Here is a 23,401-nt window from a genome sequence, read left to right as displayed (position 1 = left end):
ATAATAAAGGGATCTGTACAAGAATAGGATTAACTTTCATTAACATATATGTACATAAAACAGGTGAACCTAATCAGGAGCATCTAAACATATAGAGCAAATATTAACAGACATAAAGGGAGAAAATGACAGCAATACAATAATAATACGGGACTTTAACACTCCACTTGTATCAATGGACAGAAAATCAATAAGGAAACAGTGGTCTTAAATGGCACATTAGACCAGTTGGACTTAATAGATACCTACTGGACTTTCGTCCAAAAACAAGAATACACATTCTTTTTAAATGCATATGGGGGTTTCCCTGGTGGCACAGTGGTTGGGAGTCCACCTGCCAATTCAGGGGACACAGGTTCAAGCCCTGGCCTGGGAAGATCCCACATGCCATGGAGCAAATAAGCCCATGTGCCACAACTGCTGAGCCTGCGCTCTGGAGCTCGCATGCCACAACTACTGAAGGCCGTGCACCTAGAGCCCGTGCTCCAGCCACTGCAATGAGAAGCCTGCGCACCACAATGAAGAACAGCCCCTGCGTGCCACAACCAGAGAAAGCCTGCACACAGCAATGAAGACCCAATGCAGCCAAAAATTTTTAAAAATGAAAAATAAATAAAATTTAAATGCACATGGAATGTTTTCCAGGATAGATCACATGCTAGGCCATAAAACAAGTCTCAACAAATTTAAGAGAACAGAAATTATATCAAGCATTTTTTTATGAACACAATGGTATGTAACTAGAAATCAACTACAGGAAGAAAAATGGGAAAACCACAAACATGTGGAGACTACACAACATGCTAATTAAAACCTATGGGTAGGTAAAGAAATCAAAGAGGAAATCAGAAAATACCTTGAAACAAATGAAAATAAAAACACAACTTTCCAAAATCTACAAGATGCAGCAAAAACAGTCCTAAGAGGGAAGTTTATGGCAACACAGGACTACCTCAAGAAAAAAGAAAAATTTCAAATGAACAACCTAACGTACCATCTAAAGGAATTAGAAAAAGAACAAAGCCCAAAGTCAGCAAAAGGAAGGAAATAATAAAGATCAGAGAGGAAATAAATGAAAAGGAGACTAAAAAAAAAACACCAATAGAAAAGATCAATGAAACTAAGAGCTGTTTTTTTTAAAAGATAAATAAAATCAATAAGCCTTTAGCCAGGCACTTTAAGAAAAAAAGACAGAGGACACAAATGAACAAAATAATAACTGAAAGAGGAGAAATTACAACTGATATCACAGAGGTACAAAAAAACATCAGAAGAGAATACTATGAACAGCTATATGCCAACAAATTGGAAAACCTAGAAGAAATGGATAAATTTCTAGAAACATACAATCTTCCAAGACTGAATGAGGAAGAAAGAGATAATCTGAACAGACTGATCACTAGTAGTGGAATTGAATTAGTAATCAAAAAACTCCCAGCAAACAAAAGTCCAGGACCTGACAGCTTCACAGGGAAATTCTGTCAATAACAAACATATAAAGAAGAGCTGATACCTATCCTTCTCAAACTACTCCAAAAAACTGAAGAGGAGGGAACACTCCCAAATTCATTCTATGAGCCTACGATTATCCTGATACCAAAATCAGACAAAGACACCACACAAAAAGAGAAAATTACAGGCCAACATCTCTGATTAATATAGTTGCAAAAATCCTCAACAAAATATTAGAAAACTGAATTCAACAATTATAAAAAGGATTATATACCGTGATCAAGCGGGATTTATTCCAGGGATGCAAGGATGGTTTAATACCTACAAATTAATCAATGTGATACACCACATTAACAAAAGAAAGGATAAAAATCACATGATCATCTCAACAGATGTAGAAAAAGCATTTGACAAAATTCAACAAACATTCATGATACAAACTTTCATCAAAGTTGGCATAGATGAAACATATCTCAACATAAATAAAGGCCATTTATGACAAACCGACAGCTAACATCATACGCAATGTTGGAAAGCTGAAAGCTTTTCCTCTAAAATCAGAAACAAGACAAGGATGCCTACTCTTCCCATTTATATTTTACACAGTATTGGAAACCCTAGACACAGGAATCAGACAAGAAAAAGAAATAAAAGGCATCAAACTGGAAGGGAAAAGGTAAATCTGTCACTATTTGCAGATGACATTATACTTATATATAAAACCCTAAAGTCTCCACCAAAAAACTATTAGAATAAATTAATTCAGTAAAGTTGCAGGATGCAAGATCAATATACAGAAATCTGTTGCTTTTCTATACTCTTACAATGAACAATCACAAAGAGAAAGCAAAACAATCCTGTTTAAAATCACACCAAAAGAATAAAATACCTAGGAATGATCTTAATCAAGAAGGTGAAAGACCTATACTCTCCAAAACTATAAAACACTGGTGAAGGAAATTAAAGATGATATAAGGAAATGGAAAGATATCCCATGTTCACAGAAATTTTGGTAAAATGTCCATACTACACAAAGCAATCTACAGATTTAATGCAATCCCTATCAAAAACGCATGACATTTTTCACAAAACTAGAATAATCATAAAATTTATATTGAACCACAAAAGATCCTGAATAGCCAAAGCAATCTTGAGAAAAATGAACAAAGTTGGAGTTCACATATGCTCCCTGACTTCAGACTATACTACAAAGCTACAGTAATCAAAATAGTATGGTACTGGAATAAAAAGAGACCCATAGATCAATGGAACAAAACAGAGAGTCCAGAAAGAAACCCACACATATATGGTCAATTATTTTACAACAAAGGAACCAGGAATATACAATGGGAAAAAGGTAGTCTCTTCAATAAACTGTGTTGGGGAAATTGGACAGGCACTTGACAAAGAAAGAAAATGGACCACTAATTTATACCATTTACAAAAATTAACTTGAAATGGATTAAAGACTTGAATGTAAGACCTGAAACCACAAAACTCCTAGAAGAAAACACAGAACACTCTTTGACATACATTGTAGCAATCTTTCTTTGGTTCTTTCTCCTAAGGCAAAGGAAACAAAAGCAAAAATAAAACAAATGGGACCTAATTAAGCTTAAAACCTTTTGCACAGCAAAGAAAACCACTGACAAAATGAAAAGACAACCTACTGAGTGGGAGAAAATGTTTGCAAATGGAATGACTGATAAGGGGTTAATATCCAAACTACATAAACAGCTAATACAACTCAATATCAAAAAACCCAAACACCCCAATTAAAAAAATGGTCAGAAAACCCGAATAGACATTTCTTCAAAGAAGATGTACAGAGGGCCAACATGCACATGAAAAGATGCTCAACACTGCTTATCATCAGGGAAATGCAAATCAAAACCACAATGAGATATCACCTCACACCTGTCAGAATGGCTATCATCAAAAAGACCACAAATAACAAACATTGGCAAGGATGTGGAGAAAAGGGAACCCTAGTGCAATGTTGGTGGGAATGTAAATTGTTGCAGCCATATGGAAAACAGTATGGAGGTTCCTCAAAAAACTAAAAATAGAACTACCATATGATCCAGCAATTTCTCCCAAGTATATATCTGAAGAAAATGAAAATACTAATTCAAAAACCCCAATGTTCAATAATAGTGGGGGACTTTAACACCTCACTTACACCAATGGACAGATCATCCAAACAGAAAATTAATAAGGAAACACAAGCGTTAAATGACACAATAGACCAGATAGATTTAATTGATATTTATAGGACATTCGATCCAAAAACAGCAGATTACACTTTCTTCTCAAGTGCGCATGGAACATTCTTCAGGATAGATCACATCTTGGTTCACAAATCAAGCCTCAGTAAATTTAAGAAAATTGCAAAGATCAATAAAACTAAAAAGCTGGTTCTTTGAAAAGATAAACAAAATTGATAAACCATTAGCCAGACTCATCAAGAAAAGGAGGGAGAGGACTCAAATCAATAAGATTAGAAATGAAAAAGGAGAAGTTAGTTACAACAGACACCGCAGAAATACAAAGTATCCTAAGAGACTACTACAAGCAACTCTATGCCAATAAAATGGACAACCTGGAAGAAATGGACAAATTCTTCAAAAGGTATAACCTTCCAAGTCTGAACCAGGAAGAAATAGAAAATATGAACAGACCAATCACAAGTAATGAAATTGAAACTGTGATTAAAAATCTTCCAACAAACTAAAGTCCAGGACCAGATGGCTTCAAAGGTGAATTCTATCAAACATGTAGAGAAGAGCTAACACACATCCTTCTCAAACTCTTCCAAAAATTGCAGAGGAAGGAACACTCCCAAACTCATTCTATGAGGCCACTATCACCCTGATAACAAAACCAGACAAAGATACTACCAAAAAAAGAAAATTTCACACCAATATCACTGATGAATATAGATGCAAAAATCCTCAACAAAATACTAGCAAACAGAATCCAACAACACATTAAAAGGATCATACACCACAATCAAGTTGGATTTATCCCAGGGATGAAAGGATTCTTCAATATATGCAAATCAATCAATGTGATACACCATATTAAAAATCTGAAGAATAAAAACCATGTGATCATCTCAATAGATGCAGAAAAAGCTTCTGACAAAATTCAATGCCCATTTAAGATAAAAACTCTCCAGAAAGTGGGCAGAGAGGGAAATTTCCTCAACATAATAAAAGCCATATATGACAAACCCACAGCAAACATCATTCTCAGTGGTGAAAAACTGAAAGCATTTCCTCTAAGATCAGGAACAAGGATGTCCACTCTCACCACTATTATTCAACATTGTTTTGGAAGTCCTAGCCACAGCAATCAGAGAAGAAAAAGAAATAAAAGGAATACAAATTGGAAAAGAAGTAAAACTGTCACTGTTTGCAGATGACATGATACTATATAGAGAAAATCCTAAAGATGCCACCAGAAAACTACTACAGCTAATCAATGAATTTGGTAAAGTTGCAAGATACAAAATTAATGCACAGAAATCTCTTGCATTCCTATACACTAATGATGAAAAATCTGAAAGAGAAATTAAGGAAACACTCCCATTTACCACTGCAACAAAAAGAATAAAATACCTAGGAATAAATCTACCTAGGGAGACAAAAGACCTGTATGCAGAAAACTATTAAGACACTGATGAAAGAAATTAAAGATGATACAAACAGATGGAGAGATATACCATGTTCTTGGATTGGAAGAATCAATATTGTGAAAATGACTATGCAACACAAAGCAATCTACAGATTCAATGCTATCGCTATCAAATTACCAATGGCATTTTTTACAGAACTAGAACAAAAAATCTTAAAATTTGTATGGAGACACAAAAGACCCTGAATAGCCAAAGCAGTCTTGGGGGAAAAAAACGGAGCTGGAGGAATAGACTCCCTGACTTCAGACTATACTACAAAGCTATAGTAATCAAGACAATATGGTACTGGCACAAAAACAGAAATATAGATCAATGGAACAAGATAGAAAGCCCAGAGATAAACCCATGCACCTATGGTCAACTAATCTATCACAAAGGAGGCATGGATATACAATGGAGAAAAGACAGTCTCTTCAATAAGTGTTGCTGGTAAAACTGGACAGCTACATGTAAAAGAATGAACTTAGAACACTCCCTAACACAAAAATAAACTCAAAATGGATTCGAGACCTAAATGTAAGACCAGACACTATAAAACTCTTAGAGGAAAACCTAGGCAGAACACTCTGACATAAATCACAGCAAGCTGTTTTTTGATCCACCTCCTAGAGTAATGGAAATAAAAACAAAAATTAACAAATGGGACCTAATGAAACTTAAAAGCTTTTGCACAGCAAAGGAAACCATAAACAAGAAGAAAAGACAACCCTCAAAATGGGAGAACAAATCAACGGACAAAAGATTAATCTCCAAAATATATAAATAGCTCATGCAGTTCAATATTAAAAAAACAAACAAACAACCCAATCCAAAAATGGGCAGAAGACCTAAATAGACATTTCTCCAAAGAAGACATACAGATGGCCAAGAAGCACATGAAAAGCTGCTCAACATCACTAATTATTAGAGAAATGCAAATCAAAACTACAATGACAGGGCTTCCCTGGTGGCGCAGTGGTTGAGAGTCTGCCTGACGATTCAGGGGACACAGGTTCTTGCCCCAGTCCGGGAAGATCCCACATACCACGGAGCGGCTGGGATCGTGAGCCATGGCTGCTGAGCCTGCACGTCTGGAGCCTGTGCTCCACAATGGGAGAGGCCACAACAGTGAGAGGCCCGCGTACCACAAAAAAAAAAAAAAAAAAAAACTACAATGACATATCACCTCACACCAGTTAGAATGGGCATCATCAGAAAATCTAGGAACAACAAATGCTGGAGAGGGTGTGGAGAAAAGGGAACCCTCTTGCACTGTTGGTGGGAATGCAAATTGATACAGCCACTATGGAGAACAGTATGGAGGTTCCTTAAAAAACTAAAAATAGAATTACCATATGATCCAGCAATCCCACTACTGGGCATATACCCAGAGAAAACCATAATTCAAAAAGACACATGCACCCCAATTTCATTGCAGCACTATTTACCATAGCCAGGTCATGGAAGCAACCTAAATGTCCATTGAGAGACGAATGGATAAAGAAGTGGCATGTTTAAACAATGGAATATTACTCAGCCATAAAAATGAACGAAATTGGGTCATTTGTAGAGACGTGGATGGACTTGGAGACTGTCATACAGAGTGAAGTTAAGTCAGAAGGAGAAAAGCAAATACCGTATATTAACACATATATGTGGAACCTAGAAAAATGGTACAGATGAACCAGTTTGCAGGGTAGAAATAGAGACACAGATGTAGAGAACAAACGTATGGACACCAAGGGGGGAAAGCAGCTGGGGGGGGGTAAAAAAAAAAAGAAAAAAAAAGAATTCTTTTTTACACTTCAAAAAGTTAAACATGGTCCCAAATAGGAATATCTACAGAAACAGAGAGTAAATTAGTGGTTGCCAGAGGCTAGGGAAGGGGAGAATGGGGAATGACTGCTAGTGGGTACAGGGCTTCTTTTTGTCACGATGAAAATGTTCTGGAATTAGACAGTGGTAATGATTCCACAACTTTGTGAATGTACTATAAACCACTAAATTTTACACTTTAAACGTGAATTATATCTCAATAAACCCATTATTTTAGGGGGAAAAATACCCCAACCTTCATAGCAGCATTATTTACAATAGCCAAGATATGGAATCAACCTAAGGGTCTATCAACAGATGACTGGATAAAGAAGATGTGAGAATATATATATATATTCTCTCTCTTTCTCTCTCCCTCTATATACATATACATACGTGTACGTATATATACACAGACACACACATATATATAGAGAGAGAGAATATTAGTCAGCCATAAAAAGGAATGAAATCTTGCCATTTGCAACAACATGGATAGACCTGAAAGGTATTATACTTAGTGAAATAAGTCAGACAAAGAAAGACAAATATTATATGTTAGCACTTATATGTGGAATCTAAAGAATAAAACAAAGCAATGAAAATAACACAACAGAGACAGACTCACAGAAATAGAGAATAAACTAGGGGTTATCAGTGGGGGAAAGGAAGGTGGGAGGGGCAAAACGGGTAGGGGATTAAGAGGTACAAACTACTATGTATAAAATAAACAAGCTACAAGGACTGATCGTTCAGTACAGGGAATATAGCCAATATTTTATAATAACTTTAAATGGAATATGATCTATAAAAGTATTGAGTCACTCTGTTGTACACCTGAAACTAATGTAATACTGTAAATCAACTATACTTCGATAAAGAAAGAGAGAACATAGGCTTTCTACATTGGCAGCAAATGACCATGCATAAAATAATTATAATAAAGTTTTATACTGTCACAGAATGAGCCTTGGCTTCACAAGTTTAGGTTTCAGTATTATATTATAGGTGTGTAAATAGAAGTCACCTGGATTTGAATGAGGGACCAAACTTAGGGAGGCTTAAAAACTTGTCCAAAGTTATAGAATTAGTAAATGACAGAGCTAAGTCCTCTCAAAATCCAGCAAAATTTAGCTTGACAACTGGCATTAAGAAATTAGAAAACAAAAATCAAAAAACAAAATCTCATACCTGTAGTCTTCCCTTTTCATAGGCCAGTTTATTTTTACTCTCAGTAATTTTTCCCAAGACATTTTCCACCTGCTGTTGGGCAAGCTGATAAAGCAAACACAGGTATCAGTACCTCTAGGCATAGAATGAATAATCATTTTCTTTCTTAAGTATTTATACCCTTACTATTTCTAAAGTTATGAATCCAGGATTCATATTTATTTGCTACTGCTATCTCTTAGTCTGTCTTTAGACAGATGATCATAGTGTAATATGAAACATGTAGAGAGACTGCTAATGAAAATATGAGTGCCTTAGGACTCACTGTTGTTCTTTGTTTCCTAATTCTGTTTTTGTTATGTCAAGTATTCCTTTGTAGTTGCAACCTAACCCAGATGTGGGGTGGTTTTATCAGTGGTTGCAGATATGCAGTTTGAGGATTATATGCAGTCGGCCCTCTGTATCCACAGGTTCCACATCCACTGGTTAAACCAACTGTGGATCAAAAATATTCAGGAAAAATTAATTTCCAGTAAGTTCCAAAAAGCAAAACTTGAATTTGCCACACACGGGCAACTGACAACTATTTAAATAGCATTACATTGTGTTAGGTATTATAAGTAATCTAGAGATGATTTAAAGTATATGGAAGGATGTGCATAGATTATATGCAAATATCACACCATTTTATATAAGGGACTTGAGCATCCACAGATTTTGGTATCTGGGGGGTCCTGGAACCAATCCCCCACAGATACTGAGGGATGATTGTAGTTATTTAAGACAATGGGAGCTACAAATGATCACAACCATTTGGTCAATAACAGACACCTCAGTTACCATAGTAAAAGGCAGTAAAAACAGAAAAAAAAACTGAAAAAAAAAAACAAAAGAAATGTTTGTCGGAAACTCCAACATTGTTTGATCAAGTACTCAACATAATGTTATCTAGGACAAATATTACTGAAGTCTCTAGATTTCATGAAATTACATATTTAATCATTCAAACAGCCTTTAATAATGAGAGGTTTTTTTTTTTTTTTTTTTTTTTTTTTTTTGCGGTACGCAGGCCTCTCACTGTTGTGGCCTCTCCCGTTGTGGAGCACAGGTTCCGGATGCTCAGGCTCAGCAGCCATGGCTCACGGGCCCAGCCGCGGCATGTGGGATCTTCCTGGACCGGGGCACAAACCTGTATCCCCTGCATCGGCAGGCAGACTCTCAACCACTGCGCCACCAGGGAAGCCCTGGGATTATGTTTTGATCAAGCCTTCAGCAGAAAATATATGACAAGGATGGCCAATAATGCTACAAAAACAAAGCTACACCATAACCATAAAAGCTGAATTATTTAAAACTTAAAATTCAGTTCCAAGTCCTATAAATCAAGGTGCCCAATGTGCTGCAAAATGTAGGTATAGCTTATAAAAAGTCAAGAGCCAGATTTAACCAAAAATATGCTAGCTATTACAAATAAAAACACTCAAAAATAACTTTGCTTGCCTTCTTGGAATGTGGAAGGCTTTTTATTTTTTTAAATAACTTGGATAGTCTGGGTCTCTTATAAAATGTGTCCAAGAATTTTTAAAATAATGGCACTTTTTTCCTCAATAACATTCCCTCTTTTAGGCAAAGGCATAAAGAATTCTATTACTCTTTCAAATACACTTTTAAAATAATTTCCTTTTTGCCACCCAAGAGAACACTAATGCACTGATAAGTGAAAACTAAGAAAAATCAAAATGTGATACTGTTTGACACAAAGTCACTTATTTAAATTTATGACAAACAAAAATAAATTGTTCCAGTTGCTAAAGGAAAGTAGATGTTAAGGCAGTAACTTAAATTACTGTTTTCAGATTATTTAAATAGGCCCTGTACTTAAGAAAATTGGTGGAACACCAAAAATTAGAGAGACCACTTAAATGAGTGAATATCTCAGATTCTGAGTTGTGGAATGCAGAACTCAATGTAACCTTTGCTTAAATAATCTTGGCAATATACTATAAAAATTATTAATATACAGAGCAAAACAGAAACTGGAGAATCACCTGAGAAACAGCATACAAAGAAAAATGCTAATGGTTAGAATATACATTTTAACTCAAGCACAAAAACATCACTCCTTGGAAAAGCAGGAAGCTAACACAGAAAGAATTATCTTAAGATATGAAAGGTAGGTTGACAAGGATCAACAGTAAGCCACAAAGTGATTTCTAAAATAATTTTAAAAATCTGGGTAAACTCTAAAAGTTAGCAGAAGCTGTTAGAAGGATACATAAAACCAAGAGATAGTAGCATCTTGGTAAAGCTGTTTTATAAGTAGATTGTTAAGTACGAATTTTATTCAAAATGTTTAACAACCAGTATGACATAGCCCCCCCCCCCCGGAAATGGAACCAACTGTCACCCTCACAAGTATACACTGACTGAATGTCACCCTAGTTTTAAGAAATACTACACTTAATACATTGTTTAATTTCAAGTCATTATAATCCTAGTTGTGTATGCAACTAATTCTACTTCTGTCTGGTGCTACCATTTGAAAATGTATGTTTAAAATACAAATGAGAAGTGGGGCAAATAGTCAGTTAACTTGAATCCAGGAATAGTAACCTTCTCACATTTGGATCTTTTCTCATTGTGTTTCCCTGCATGACTGCCTGTGGTAACGGACTTAAATTACACCATTATTCATAGCAAACAGACTTGTGGTTGCCAAGGGGGAGGGGAGAATGGGGGAGGGAGGGAGTGGGAGTTTGGGGTTAGCAGATGCAAACTATTATATATAGAATATATAAACAACAAGGTCCTACTGTATAGCACAGGGAACTATATTCAATATCCTGTGATAAACCACATGGAAAAGAATATTTAAAAATATAAAAGTATAACCGAGTCACTTTGCTGTACAGCAGAAATTAACACAACATTGTAAATCAACTATATTTCAATAAAAAAATTTAAAAATTACACAGTCATTAAAGGCTGAAATGGCAAACATAAACCTAAAATTAGGAAGTGTGAGAAAAAGAAGAAATTATATTTATACAAGTATATTGTATATGTTGGCCCTGTGAGGGGCACTTTACTCGCAGTATGACATTTAATCCTCACAGCCTGGTAAGACAGACATGACCCTCTTTGTGCTCTACCCAATCAACATTTCTTAAACACCTATTATGTATTAGGCGTTACGGTAGGCAAGGGAGTATACAGATGAGTAACTACTCTTGCATTAGAAGAGAGTGAAGGCAGATGCATAAGCAGGTCAATTTCTAACTTAGCAGTTAGAAATGTAGTAACTATTTTGATATGGGTTTGCACAGTAGAACCCCACAGTTAGGGCAGATCCCCTTGGTGCTGAAGGCCATAGAGGTTAAGAACTTGCCCAGGTCACACAGTAAATGGAGCTGAGTATTGTAACCAGGTCTGAATTTAAATCTGTGGTGTGGCATACACAACACACATTCATATGTATATCTCTAAAAATCAGTAAGAGGTTATACTAGAGGGTAGTTTTTATTGAGAATTTCAAGTGTTAATTCTCAACGAACAATAGGTTTAATGACATTGCTCGGATTGAAAAAAAAAAGTTCTTAACTCTTTCCTCAAGACTCATACAGCCAAGTGAAGCACTTCCAGGCAGGTTTGGTCAGAGAAGATTCTATGCATAGACATATAAGCTGGAATTGAGGTATGGGATTATCACTGGGAGACCTTAATCAAGAGATGCTGTGGACAGGCAAGAATCAACATTGAGCAAATCACTCGCAAGACCCGTCAAAGTCACTAATAGGATAAGGCCACAGGCCTGCTCACTGGCAGTAGAGGCATGAAAGAATCATGCAGACTGAGATATGGTCTTCCAGAGAGACCCAAAGCAGGTGGGTGGATAAGCCCAGCTGAGGCCTGGCCAACAGGAAAGGACATGGATGAATCTTTAATCTTGGGGGAGGGAGGCGTGGTTTGAGACAATACCAGGAATTAGAGCTAATGCACCTTGTTGCTCTGATAGGAACTTACAGGCTTTCTTCTGAGACAGTTGAGATACTAAGAATTCAATAAATGTTAGAATGCTCTACATGCTTTACATGTATTAACTTACTTAACCTCAACAACCTCCTAATAATAGTATGATTATCCCCATTTTGAGAGATTAAGAAACTCAGGCTCCGAGAGGTTAAAGATCACACCCAAGGTCACAGCCAAAATTGAAACATAGATAGTCTGGATCTAAAGCCATGAAAATGTAAGAGTATTTATACATATATTTTTAATTTTTATTTATTTATTTATTTTTGGCTGCATGGGGTCTTCGTTGCTGCGCACGGGCTTTCTCTAGTTGCAGTGAGCGGGGGCTACTCTTCATTGGGGTGTATGAGCTTCTCATTGCGGTGGCTTCTCTTTGTTGCAGAGCATAGTCTCTAGGCATGCGGGCTTCAGTAGTTGTGGCACGAGGGCTCAGCAGTTGTGGCTCGCGGGCCCTAGAGCGCTCAGTTGTGGCACACGGGCTTAGTTGCTCCGCGGCATGTGGGATCTTACTGGACCAGGGCTTGAACCCATGTCTCCTGCATTGGCAGGCGGATTCTTAACCACTGCACCACCAGGGAAGTCCCAGGATTTAGATTTAGTCTCTGTAATTTTTTATAGTTGAAGTAATGAGCAGCTTATGACAGAGTTTGAAAGAATTTAGTTCAGATTAAGGCAGACTTCACAACAGGGTCTTCTTTGGAATTTTGAAAGATGATTTGCATGTTATAGAAGCAATGGCTAATTCTTTCTCAAGTATTCAGAAGCACGTGGAAAACTTATTAGCTGTTTAACGTAACAATCATCTCTTTAAATCTCCTTCATCCGGAGATGTTTTAAGAATTCTACCATTTATTTGTAATGGATTGACCTTGTCAAGTAGCTTTTAGGAATCAAACTTACTATTGATTTCCTAATGGATGGAACTGTCAGAAAGAGAAAAAAAATACAAGTTTGTTCCTCACAATTTATGGAAAAGAAAATATTTTAAAACGTTAGAAATATTGGTGCTTTTCAGCATTATAGATCATCTGTGTAGGCAGACATTTAAAGGCTGTCTTAAACTCTTGTTTTCCTAAATCTTGTATTGTCTGAATACCATAGGGCTCTCTGACATATTTAGCCTGCATTATTCAGACTTGTGATAATTATCAAAAAAAAAAAATGAAGGAAACCCATCTCCTGATTTCTGATTGTTTTTCAAACTCACAGTCATTAGTTGCTACTTTAGACTGACTTTTTATACCCCCAATGGTAATCAGAAGTTGCTTGCTCAAGTTCTAGGGAAGCAATTTGATCTGCCAGTTGCTTATTCTTTTCCTCTAGAGTCTGCAGGTTGCGGGTTAATGCATTTATGCCTACCTTTAGAAGAAAAAAGAGAAAAGAATTCTATGCCAGATCCAAAAATATTATCTTGTTTTTTTTGTCGTTTTTTGTTTGTTTGTTTGTTTTGCCGTACGCAGGCCTCTCACTGTTGTGGCCTCTCCCATTGCGGAGCACAGGCTCCGGACACGCAGGCTCAGCGGCCATGGCTCACGGGCCTAGCCGCTCCACGGCATGTGGGATCTTCCTGGACCGGGGCACGAACCCGTGTCCCCTGCATCGGCAGGCGGACTCTCAACCACTGCGCCGCCAGAGAAGCCCTTATCTTGTTTTTAAAATGACATTTTTAACTGTAAAATAAATGGTATCTTATGAATGTTTCCCTGCTTTTTAGTTGTCTTTAGCAGGAGAGTTATTACAAATTGCATAGTGTACATTTACTAGAAGTGAAAGTCCTTCTGGTACTTGGTACCTATTTATATATTAACTCGAGCATATAGAGGCAAAAATACTCCAAAAAATATTAGCAAAATGAATCCAGCAATATATAAAAGGATAAAAAGTCAGGACTAAGTGTAGTTTATTCCGGTAATACAAGGCTTGTTCAACATTCAAAATTAATTACTATAATTCACCACATCAATAGACTATAGAAGAAAAACCATATGACCATCTCAATAGACACAGAAAAAGCATTTCACAAAATTCAAATTAATTTATGATAAAACCCCAGTAACCTAGAAATGAAAGGGAACCATCTCTATGTGATCAATTATGTCTGTAAAAACCTACAACTAATATCAGTATTGGTGGAAGACTGAATGTTTTCCCCTAAGACTGGGAAAAAGGCAAGGATATCTGCTCTTGCCATTCCTATTCAGTATCATATGGGAGGCCTTAGCTGGTGCAACAAGGTTAAGAAAAAGTAATAAAAAGCATAGAAATTGGCAAGGGAGAAATAAAACTGTCTCTACTTACAACAGACATGATAGTCTACATAGGAAATCCCAAAGAATCTACAAAAGAAATCCTAGAATAAGTGAGTTTAGTAAGGTTGAAGGATACAAGGTCAAATCAATTGTATTTCTATATATTAGCAACAAACAATTGGAAATTGATATTTCCTAAAAGTTCCATTTATAACAGCACCAAAATCCATGAAATCCTTAGGTACAAATCTAAGAAAAAATATGTCCAATATTTGACATGCTGAAAATTACAGTATGCTGACAAGACAAATCAAAAGCCTAAATAAAATGGAGAGACATACTGTGTCCCTGTATTAGGAAGATACAATATTGCTAAAATGTCAATTCTCTCTAATCCCAATTTAAATTGTGTGGGATAATTTACCAGTGTCCACCCTTTGGTGGGGTCTAGACTGTGAGGCTAGAAAAAAATGCCCTGTAAGAAATGCTAAAGGGAGCTCTTCAGGCTGAAATAAAAGGGGATTAGATAATAACTGGAATCCACATAAAGAAATAAAGGGTACCAGAAAATGTAGCAACATAGGTACATGTAGAAGACATATAAATATGTAGTTTTTGTTTGTAACTCAGTTATCTATAAATCAAAAATATATAGTAAAAGAAAGGTTAAGGGAATTAAAAATAGTGCACCAGAAATATCTACTTAACACAAAGGAAGGCAATACTGGAGAAACAGAGGAACAAATATCACATAAAACATATAAAAAAATAGTAAAGTGGCAGATGTAAATCCTACCTTACGGGTAATTATGTTAAATATTAATGGATTAAACACTCCAACTAAGAAGCAGAGACAGGCAGAATAAATTTTTTAAAAGACCCAACTGTATGCTGTTTATAAGAGACACACTTTAGATCCAAAGACACAAATGGGTTGAAAAAAAAAGGATGGGAAAAGATGTATGATGTAAACAGTAATCTGAAAAGAGCTGGAGTGGCTACACTAACATGAGACAAAGTAGATATTAAGACAAAAATCTGTGAGATAAAGAAGGACATTATAGGGTTTCCCTGGTGGCGCAGTGGTTGAGAGTCCTCCTGCTGATGCAGGGGACACGGGTTCGTGCCCCGGTTCGGGAAGATCCCACATGCTGCGGGGCAGCTGGGCCCGTGAGCCATGGCCGCTGAGCCTGCGCATCTGGAGCCTGTGCTCCACAGTGGGAGAGGCCACAACAGTGAGAGGCCCACAAACCAAAAAAAAAAAAAAAAAAAGAAGGACATTATATATTGAAGAAAGGATCAACCCATTAAGAAGATAACATTTATAAATGCATTTGCATCTAACAACACAACCCCAATGAAGCAAAAACAATACAGCAAAAACTGACAGAATTAAAGGGAGAAATAACAATTCAACACCAACAGTTGAAGACTTCAATATCCCTCTTTCAATAACAGGTGGAACAGTTAGATGATCAATGAAGAAACAGCTGATGACTTGAACAACACTATAAAGCAACTGGACCTAACAGACATCTTTAGAACACTCCACCAAACAATAATAGAATACACGTTTTTCTCAAGTGCACATGAAGCATGCTCTAGGATATACCACATGTTAAACCATAAAACAACTCTCAAATCTGAAAGGACTGAAATTATATAAAGTATGTTCTCCAACAACAATGAAATAAAATTAAATGAATAAAAGAAGGAAATTTGGAAAATTCACATATATGGGGAAATCAACAACATATTTCTAAATAATCAATGGGTCAAAGAGGAAATTACAAAGGAAATTAAAGAATATTTTGAGATGAATGAAAATGAAAATATAACATGATAAACAAAATGCATGGTATGCAGCTAAAGTGGTGCTTAGAGGGAAATCTGTAGCTGTATAAACTTATATTTTAAAAAAGAGAAATATCTCATATCAATAACCTAAGCATCCATCTTAAGAACCTAGAAAAAGAAAATTAAACTCAAAGCAAGCAAAAGGAAGAAAATAATAAGGATTATAGCAGAAATAAAACAGAGGCTAGAAAAACAATAGAGAAAATCAGTAAAACCAGAAGTTGGTTCTTTGACAAGATCAACAAAATTGACAAACCGCTGTGGTATTAACCAAGAAAAAAATATAAAGAATATACAAATTGCTAAAATTAGAAATGAAAGAAGAGACATTGTATTGAACTCCCAGAAATTAAAAAGGGGCTACTATGAACAACTGTATGCCAATAAATTACATAGCCTAGATGAAATGGACAAATTCCTAGAAAGACCCAAATGACTAAAACTCAAAAACAAAGTAGAAATATGAATTGAACTATAACAAATAAAGAGACTGGATCAATAATAATAATAATTAAAAACAAAACACTCCCCACAAAGAAAAACCTAGAACCAGATGGCTTCACTGTTGAATTCTACAAAACACTGAAAGAATTAACACCAATCCCTCACAAAGTCTTCTTAAAATAGGAGAGGGAACACTATCAAATCATTTTAAGAGACCAATATTATTGAATACCTTGATACCAAAACCAAAGATGTCACAGGAAAAAAAAAAAACTATGGGATAACCCTTATTAACATAGATTTTTAAATCCTCAACAAAATAATAGCAAGCCAAATCAAACAACATATGAAAAGGATTATACACCATGATAAAGTGAAATTTATCCCCCAAAGGAAAACTTGGTTCAACATTTGAAATCAATCAATGTAATACACCTTAGTAATAGAATAAAGGACAAAATCCACAAGATTATTCCAACAGATATAGAAAAAGCAACTGAACAAGTTCAACATATTTTCATGATAAAAATTCCCAACAAACTAGGAATAGAAGGGAATTTCCTCATCCTGATCATGGGCATTTAGGAAAAGCACACAGCTAACATCATACTTAATGGTGCCAAACTGAAAGCTAACCCTCTAAACTCAGGAACAAAACAAGGATGTCTGCTCTCATCACTTCTATTCAACCTCTCATGGCTGGAGGTTCTAGCCAAAGCAATTACACAAGAAAAAGAAACAAACAGCAACAAATTGGAAAGGAAAAAATAAAACTATCTCCATTTGCAGATGGCACAATCTTATATAGAGAAAATATATACTCTATTGTTAAGATCACAATACTCTCCAAATTGATCTACAGGATCATACAAACCCTGTCAAAATCCCAGCTCCTCTTTTTTTGCAGAAATGGAAAATCTGATCCTGAAATTCATATAGACATGCAAGGATCCAGAATAGCCAGAACAATCTCAAAAAAAATAAAGTTGGAGGGCTCACACATCTCAATTTTAAAACTTATTACCAAGCTACAGTAATCAACACCATGTGGTACTGGCATACGTACAGTCATATATATCAATGCAATGGAATTGGGAGTCCAGAAATAAGCCCATGCATCTATGGTTAACTAGATTTTGACAAGGGAGCCAAGATCATTCAATAGAAAGAACAGTCTTCCAACAAATCGTCCTGGGATAACTGGATATCCACAGGCAAAATAATGAAGTTAAACCTCTACCTCATACCACATATAAAATTTAACACAAAATGGATCAAAGACCAAAATGTAATCTGTAAAACTATAAAATTTTTAGAATAAAAAATGGGTGCAGGATGACAGTTGCAAGATGGAGGAGTAGAAGGACATGAGCTCACTCCTTCATACAAAAACACCAAAATCACAACTAACTGCTGAACAACCATAGAAAATAAAACACTAGAACCTACCTAAAGAGATACCCTACATCCAAAGACAAAGAGGAAGCCACAACGAGATGGTAGGAGGGGCACAACTGCAATAAAATCAAATCCCATACCCACTGGGTGGGCGACCCACAAACTAGAAAGTAATTATACCTGAAAAGGTCTCCCACAGGACTGAAAGTTCAGAGCCCCATGTCATCCTTCCCAGCGTGGGGGCCTGGTAAGAGGAGGAAGAGCCCCCAGAGAATCTGGTTTTGAAGGCCAGCGGGGTTTGATCGCAGGAATTCCACAGGACTGGGGAAACAGAAACTCCACTCTTGGAGGGCACAGACAAGGTCTCATGTGCACCAGGACCCAGGGAAAAAAAGCAGTGACTTCATAAGAGACTAGGCCAGACCTACCTGCTAGTATTGGAGGGTCTCCTGGAGAGGCAGGGGAGGTGATATGGCTCACTGCAGGTACAAAGACACTGGCAGCAGTAGTTGTGGGGAGTAATCATTAGCATGAGCACTCCTGGAGGCTGCCATTTCCTCCCAATGACCTAGCCCCACCCAACATCCTGTAGGCTCCAGTGCTGGGACGCCTCAGGCCAAACAACCAACAGGGTGGGAATACAGTTGTACCCATCAGCAGACAGGCTGCTTAAAGTCTTCGTGAGCATGGCCCTGCCCAGAGGGACAAGAACCAGCTTTACCCACCAGTGGGCAGGAACCAGGAAGCCTGCACAAGCCTCTTAGACAGCCTCACCCACCAGAGGGCAGACAGCAGAAGCAAGAAGAACTACAATCCTGCAGCTTGTGGAATGGAAACCGCAATCACAGAAAGTCAGACAAAACGAGACGGCAAAGGAATATATCCCAGATGAAAGAAAAAGATAAAACACCAGAAGAACAACTAGGTGAAGTGGAGATAGGCCATCTACCGGAAAAAGAATTCAGAGTAATGATATTGAAGATGTTCCAAGATCTCAGGAAAAGAATGGAGGCACAGACTGAGAAGATACAAGAAATGTTTAAAAAAGACATAGAAGAACTAAAGACCAAACAAACAGAGATGTACAATACAATAACTGAAATGAAAAATACACTAGAAGGAATCAATAGCAGAATAACTGAGGCAGAAGAATGGATAAATGAGCTGGAAGACAGAATGGCGGAAATCACTGCTATGGAGCAGAATAAAGAAAAAAGAATGAAAAGAAATGAAGACAGTCTAAGAGACTTCGGGACAACATTAAATGCACCAACATTCACATTATAGGCCTCCCAGAAGAAGAATAGAGAGAGAAAGGACCTTTGAAAATATTTGAAGAGATAATAGCTGAAAACTTCCCTAACATGGAAAAGGAAACAGTAACCCAAGTCCAGGAAGCAGAGAGACTCCCAGGTAGGATGAACCCAAGGAGGAATATGCCAGGACACACAGTAATCAAACTGACAAAAATTAAAGACAAAGAAAAGATATTAAAAGCAACAAGGGAAAAGCAACAAATAACATACAAAGGAATTCCCGTAAGGTTATCAAGTGATTTCTCAGCAGAAACTCTGCAGGCCAGAAGGGAGTGGCAAGATATATTTAAAGTGATTAAAGGCAAGAACCTAAAACCAGGAATACTCTACCCACCAAGGCTCTCATTCAGATTTGAAGGAGAAATCAAAAGCTTTATAGACGAGCAAAAGCCAAGAGAATTCAGCACCACCAGACCAGCTTTGCAACAAATGCTAAAGGAACTTCTCTAGGTGGAAAAGAAAAGGCCACAACTAGAAACAAGAAAATTATGAATGGAAAGCTCAGCAGTAAAGGTAAACATGCAGTTAATGTAGGAAATCATCTGCATACAAATATGATATCAAAACCAGTAACTGTGAGAAGAGGAGAGCACAAATGCAGGATATTGGAATTGCATTTGAAATTAAAAGACTAGCAACTTAAAGCAATCTTCTTTATATATAGACTGCTATATCAAAAGCTCATGGGAACCATAAACCGAAAATCTGCAATAGATACACACAAAAAAGAAAAAGGAATCGAAACACAACATTAAAGGTAGTCATCAAATCACAAGATAAGAGAACAAAAGAGGAAGGAAAGAAGAAAGACCTACAAAAACAAATCCAGGGAATTCCCTGGTGGTCCAGTGGTTAGGACTTGGCACTTTCACTGCCATGTCCCAAGTTCAATCCCTGGTCAGGGTGCTAAGATTTCAGAAAACAGGGGGTGCAGCCAAAAAAACCCACAAAAAAACCCAAATCCAAAACAATTATGAAAATGGCAAGAGGAACACACATATTGATAATTACCTTAAATGTAAATGGATTAAATGCTCCAACCAAAAGACCCAGACTGGCTGAATGGATACAAAAACAAGATCCGTATATATGTTGTCTATAAGAGACTCACCACAGATCTAGGGACACATACAGACTGAAATTGAGAGGATGGAAAAAGATATTCCATGCAAATAGAAATCAAAAGAAAGCTGAAGTAGCCATACTCATATCAGACAAAATAGACTTTAAAATAAAGACTGTTACAAGAGATAAAGAAGGACACTACATAATGATCAAGAGATCGATCTAAGAAGAAGCTATAACAATCAAAAACATATATGTACCCAACATAGGAGCACTCCAATATATAAGGCAAATACTAACAGCCATAAAAGGAGAAATTGACAGTAATACAATAATAGTGGGGGACTTTAACCCCCCACTTTCATCCAAAACAGATCATCCAGAAAGAAAATCAATAAGGAAACAAAGGCCTTAAATGACACATTAGACCAGATGGACCTAACTGATATTTATAGAGCATTTCATTCAAAAGCAGCAGAGTAAACATTCTTCTGAAGTGCACATGGAACATTCTCCAGGACTGATCACAAAGCAAGTCTTGGTAACTTTAAGGAAATTGAAATCATATCAAGCATCTTTTCCAACCACAATGCTATGAGATTAGAAATAAACTACAAGAAAAAACTGTAAAAAACACAAACATGTGGAGGCTAAACAATATGTTACTAAACAACCAATGGACCACTGAAGAAATCAAAGAGGAAATAAAACAATACTAACAGACAAATGAAAACCAAACCACAATGATCCAAAATCTATGGGATGCAGCAAAAGCAGTTCTAACAGGGAAGTTTCTAGCAATAAAATCTTACCTTAGGAAACAAGAAAAATCACATATAAACAACCTAACCTTACACCTAAAGCAACTAGAGAAAGAAGAACAAACAAAACCCAAAGTTAGTAGAAGGGAAAAAATTATAACGATCAGTGTGGAAAGAAATGAAATTGAGACAAAGAAAACAACAGAAAAGATCAATGAAACTAAAAGCTGGTTCTTTGAGAAGATAAACAAAATTGATAAACCTTTAGCCAGACTCATCGAGAAAAAGAGGGAGAGGGCTCAAATCAGTAAAATTAGATATGGCAAAGGAGAAGTTACAACAATCACCATAGAAATACAAAGGATCATAAGAGACTGCTAAAAGCAACTATATGCCAATAAAACAGACAACCTAGAAGAAATGGACAAGTTCTTAGAAAAATATAATCTCCTAAGACTGAACCAGAAAGAAATAGAAAATATGAACAGACCAACCACAAGCCCTGAAATTAAAACTGTGCTTTAAAAACTCCCAACAAACAAAAGTCCAGGACCAGATGGCTTCACAGGCGACTTCTTTCAAACATTTAGAGAAGTGTTAACACTTATCCTTCTGAAACTATTCCAAAACACTGCAGAGGAGGGAAGACTCGCAAACTCATTCTATGAAGCCACCATCACCCTGATACCAAAACCAGACAAAGATACCACAAAAAAGGAAAATTATAGGCCAATATCACTGATGAACACAGATGCAAAAATCCTCAACAAAATACTAGCAAACCAAATCCAACAATACATTAAAAGGATCATACACTACGATCAAGTGGAATTTATCCCAGGGATGCAAGGATTTTTCAGTCTCTAGAAATTAATCAGTGTGATAAACCACATCAACAAATTGAAGAATAAAAACCATATGATCCTCTCAATAGATGCAGAAAAAGCTTTTGACAAAACTCAACACCCATTTATGATAAAAACTCTACAGAAAGTGGGCATAGAGAGAACCTACCTCAACATAATAAAGACTGTATATGACAAACCTAAAGCTAACGTCATACTCAACTGTGAATAGCTGAAAACACCTCCCCTAAGATCAGGAACAAGACAAGGATGTCCACTCTCCCCACTTTCATTCAACACAGTTTTGGAAGTCCCAGTCATGGTAATCAGAGAAGAAAAAGAAATAAAGGAATCAAAACTGGAAAAGAAGAAGTAAAACTGTCACTGTTTGCAGGTGTTTGCAGATACTATACATAGAAAATCCTAAAGATGCTACCAGAAAACTACTAGGGGTCATCAATGAATTCAGTCAAGTTTCAGGATACAAAATTAATACACAGAAATCTGTTGCATTTCTATACACTAACAATGAGAGATCAGAAGGAGAAATTAGGGAAACAATCCCAGTTACCATCATATTAAAAAGAATAAAACACCTAGGAATAAACTTACCTAAGGAGGCAAAAGACCATTATTCTGAAAACTGTAAGATGCTGATGAAAGAAATCAAAGATGACACAGATGGAAAGATATACCATGTTCTTGGATTGGAAGAAGCAATATTCTCAAAATGACTATACTACCCAAGACAATCTACAGATTCGATGAAATCCCTACCAAATTACCAATGGCATTTTTCACAGAACTAGAACAAAAAATCTTAAAATCTGTATTGAGATACAAAAGACCCTGAATAGCCAAAGCACTCCTGAGAAAAAAAAACGAAGCTGGAGGAATCAGGCTCTCTGAGTTCAGACCATACTACAAAGCTACAGTAAACAAAACAGTATCATACTGGCACAAAAACAGAAATATAATTCAATGGAACAGGATAGAAAGCCCAGAAATAAACCACCCACCTATCATCAATTAATCTACAACAAAGGAGGTAAAACTATACAATGGAGGAAAGATAGCCTCTTCAATAAGTGGTGCTGGGAAAACTGTATAGCTACATGTAAAAGAATGAAATCAGAACACTCCCTAACACCATACAGAAAAATAAACTCAAAATGGATTAAAGACCTAAATATAATACTGGACACTATAAAACTCTTAGAGGAAAACATAGGAAAAACGCTCTTGGACATAAACCACAGCAAGATCTTTTTTGACCCACCTACTAGAGTAATGAAAATAAAAACAAAAATAAACAAAT

At 36.5% G+C, this 23,401-nt stretch overlaps 1 protein-coding gene across 1 annotated transcript in view; it reads right to left on the bottom strand.

The window, feature by feature from the left end:
- Positions 1-23,401, bottom strand: part of CCDC150 (coiled-coil domain containing 150) — a 97,359-nt gene that overhangs the window by 33,674 nt on the left and 40,284 nt on the right. The window contains 1 exon segment of the mRNA XM_081242879.1: positions 8,138-8,221. Coding sequence (XP_081099005.1) covers positions 8,138-8,221 — 84 coding nt within the window.

The sequence above is a fragment of the Mesoplodon bidens genome (genome assembly GCF_964165515.1).
Source record: "Mesoplodon bidens genome assembly, chromosome: 8".
NCBI lineage: Eukaryota > Metazoa > Chordata > Mammalia > Artiodactyla > Ziphiidae > Mesoplodon > Mesoplodon bidens.
The sequence above is the reverse complement of the archived record's forward strand: the minus strand, read 5'-3'. Positions and strand labels throughout refer to the sequence as shown.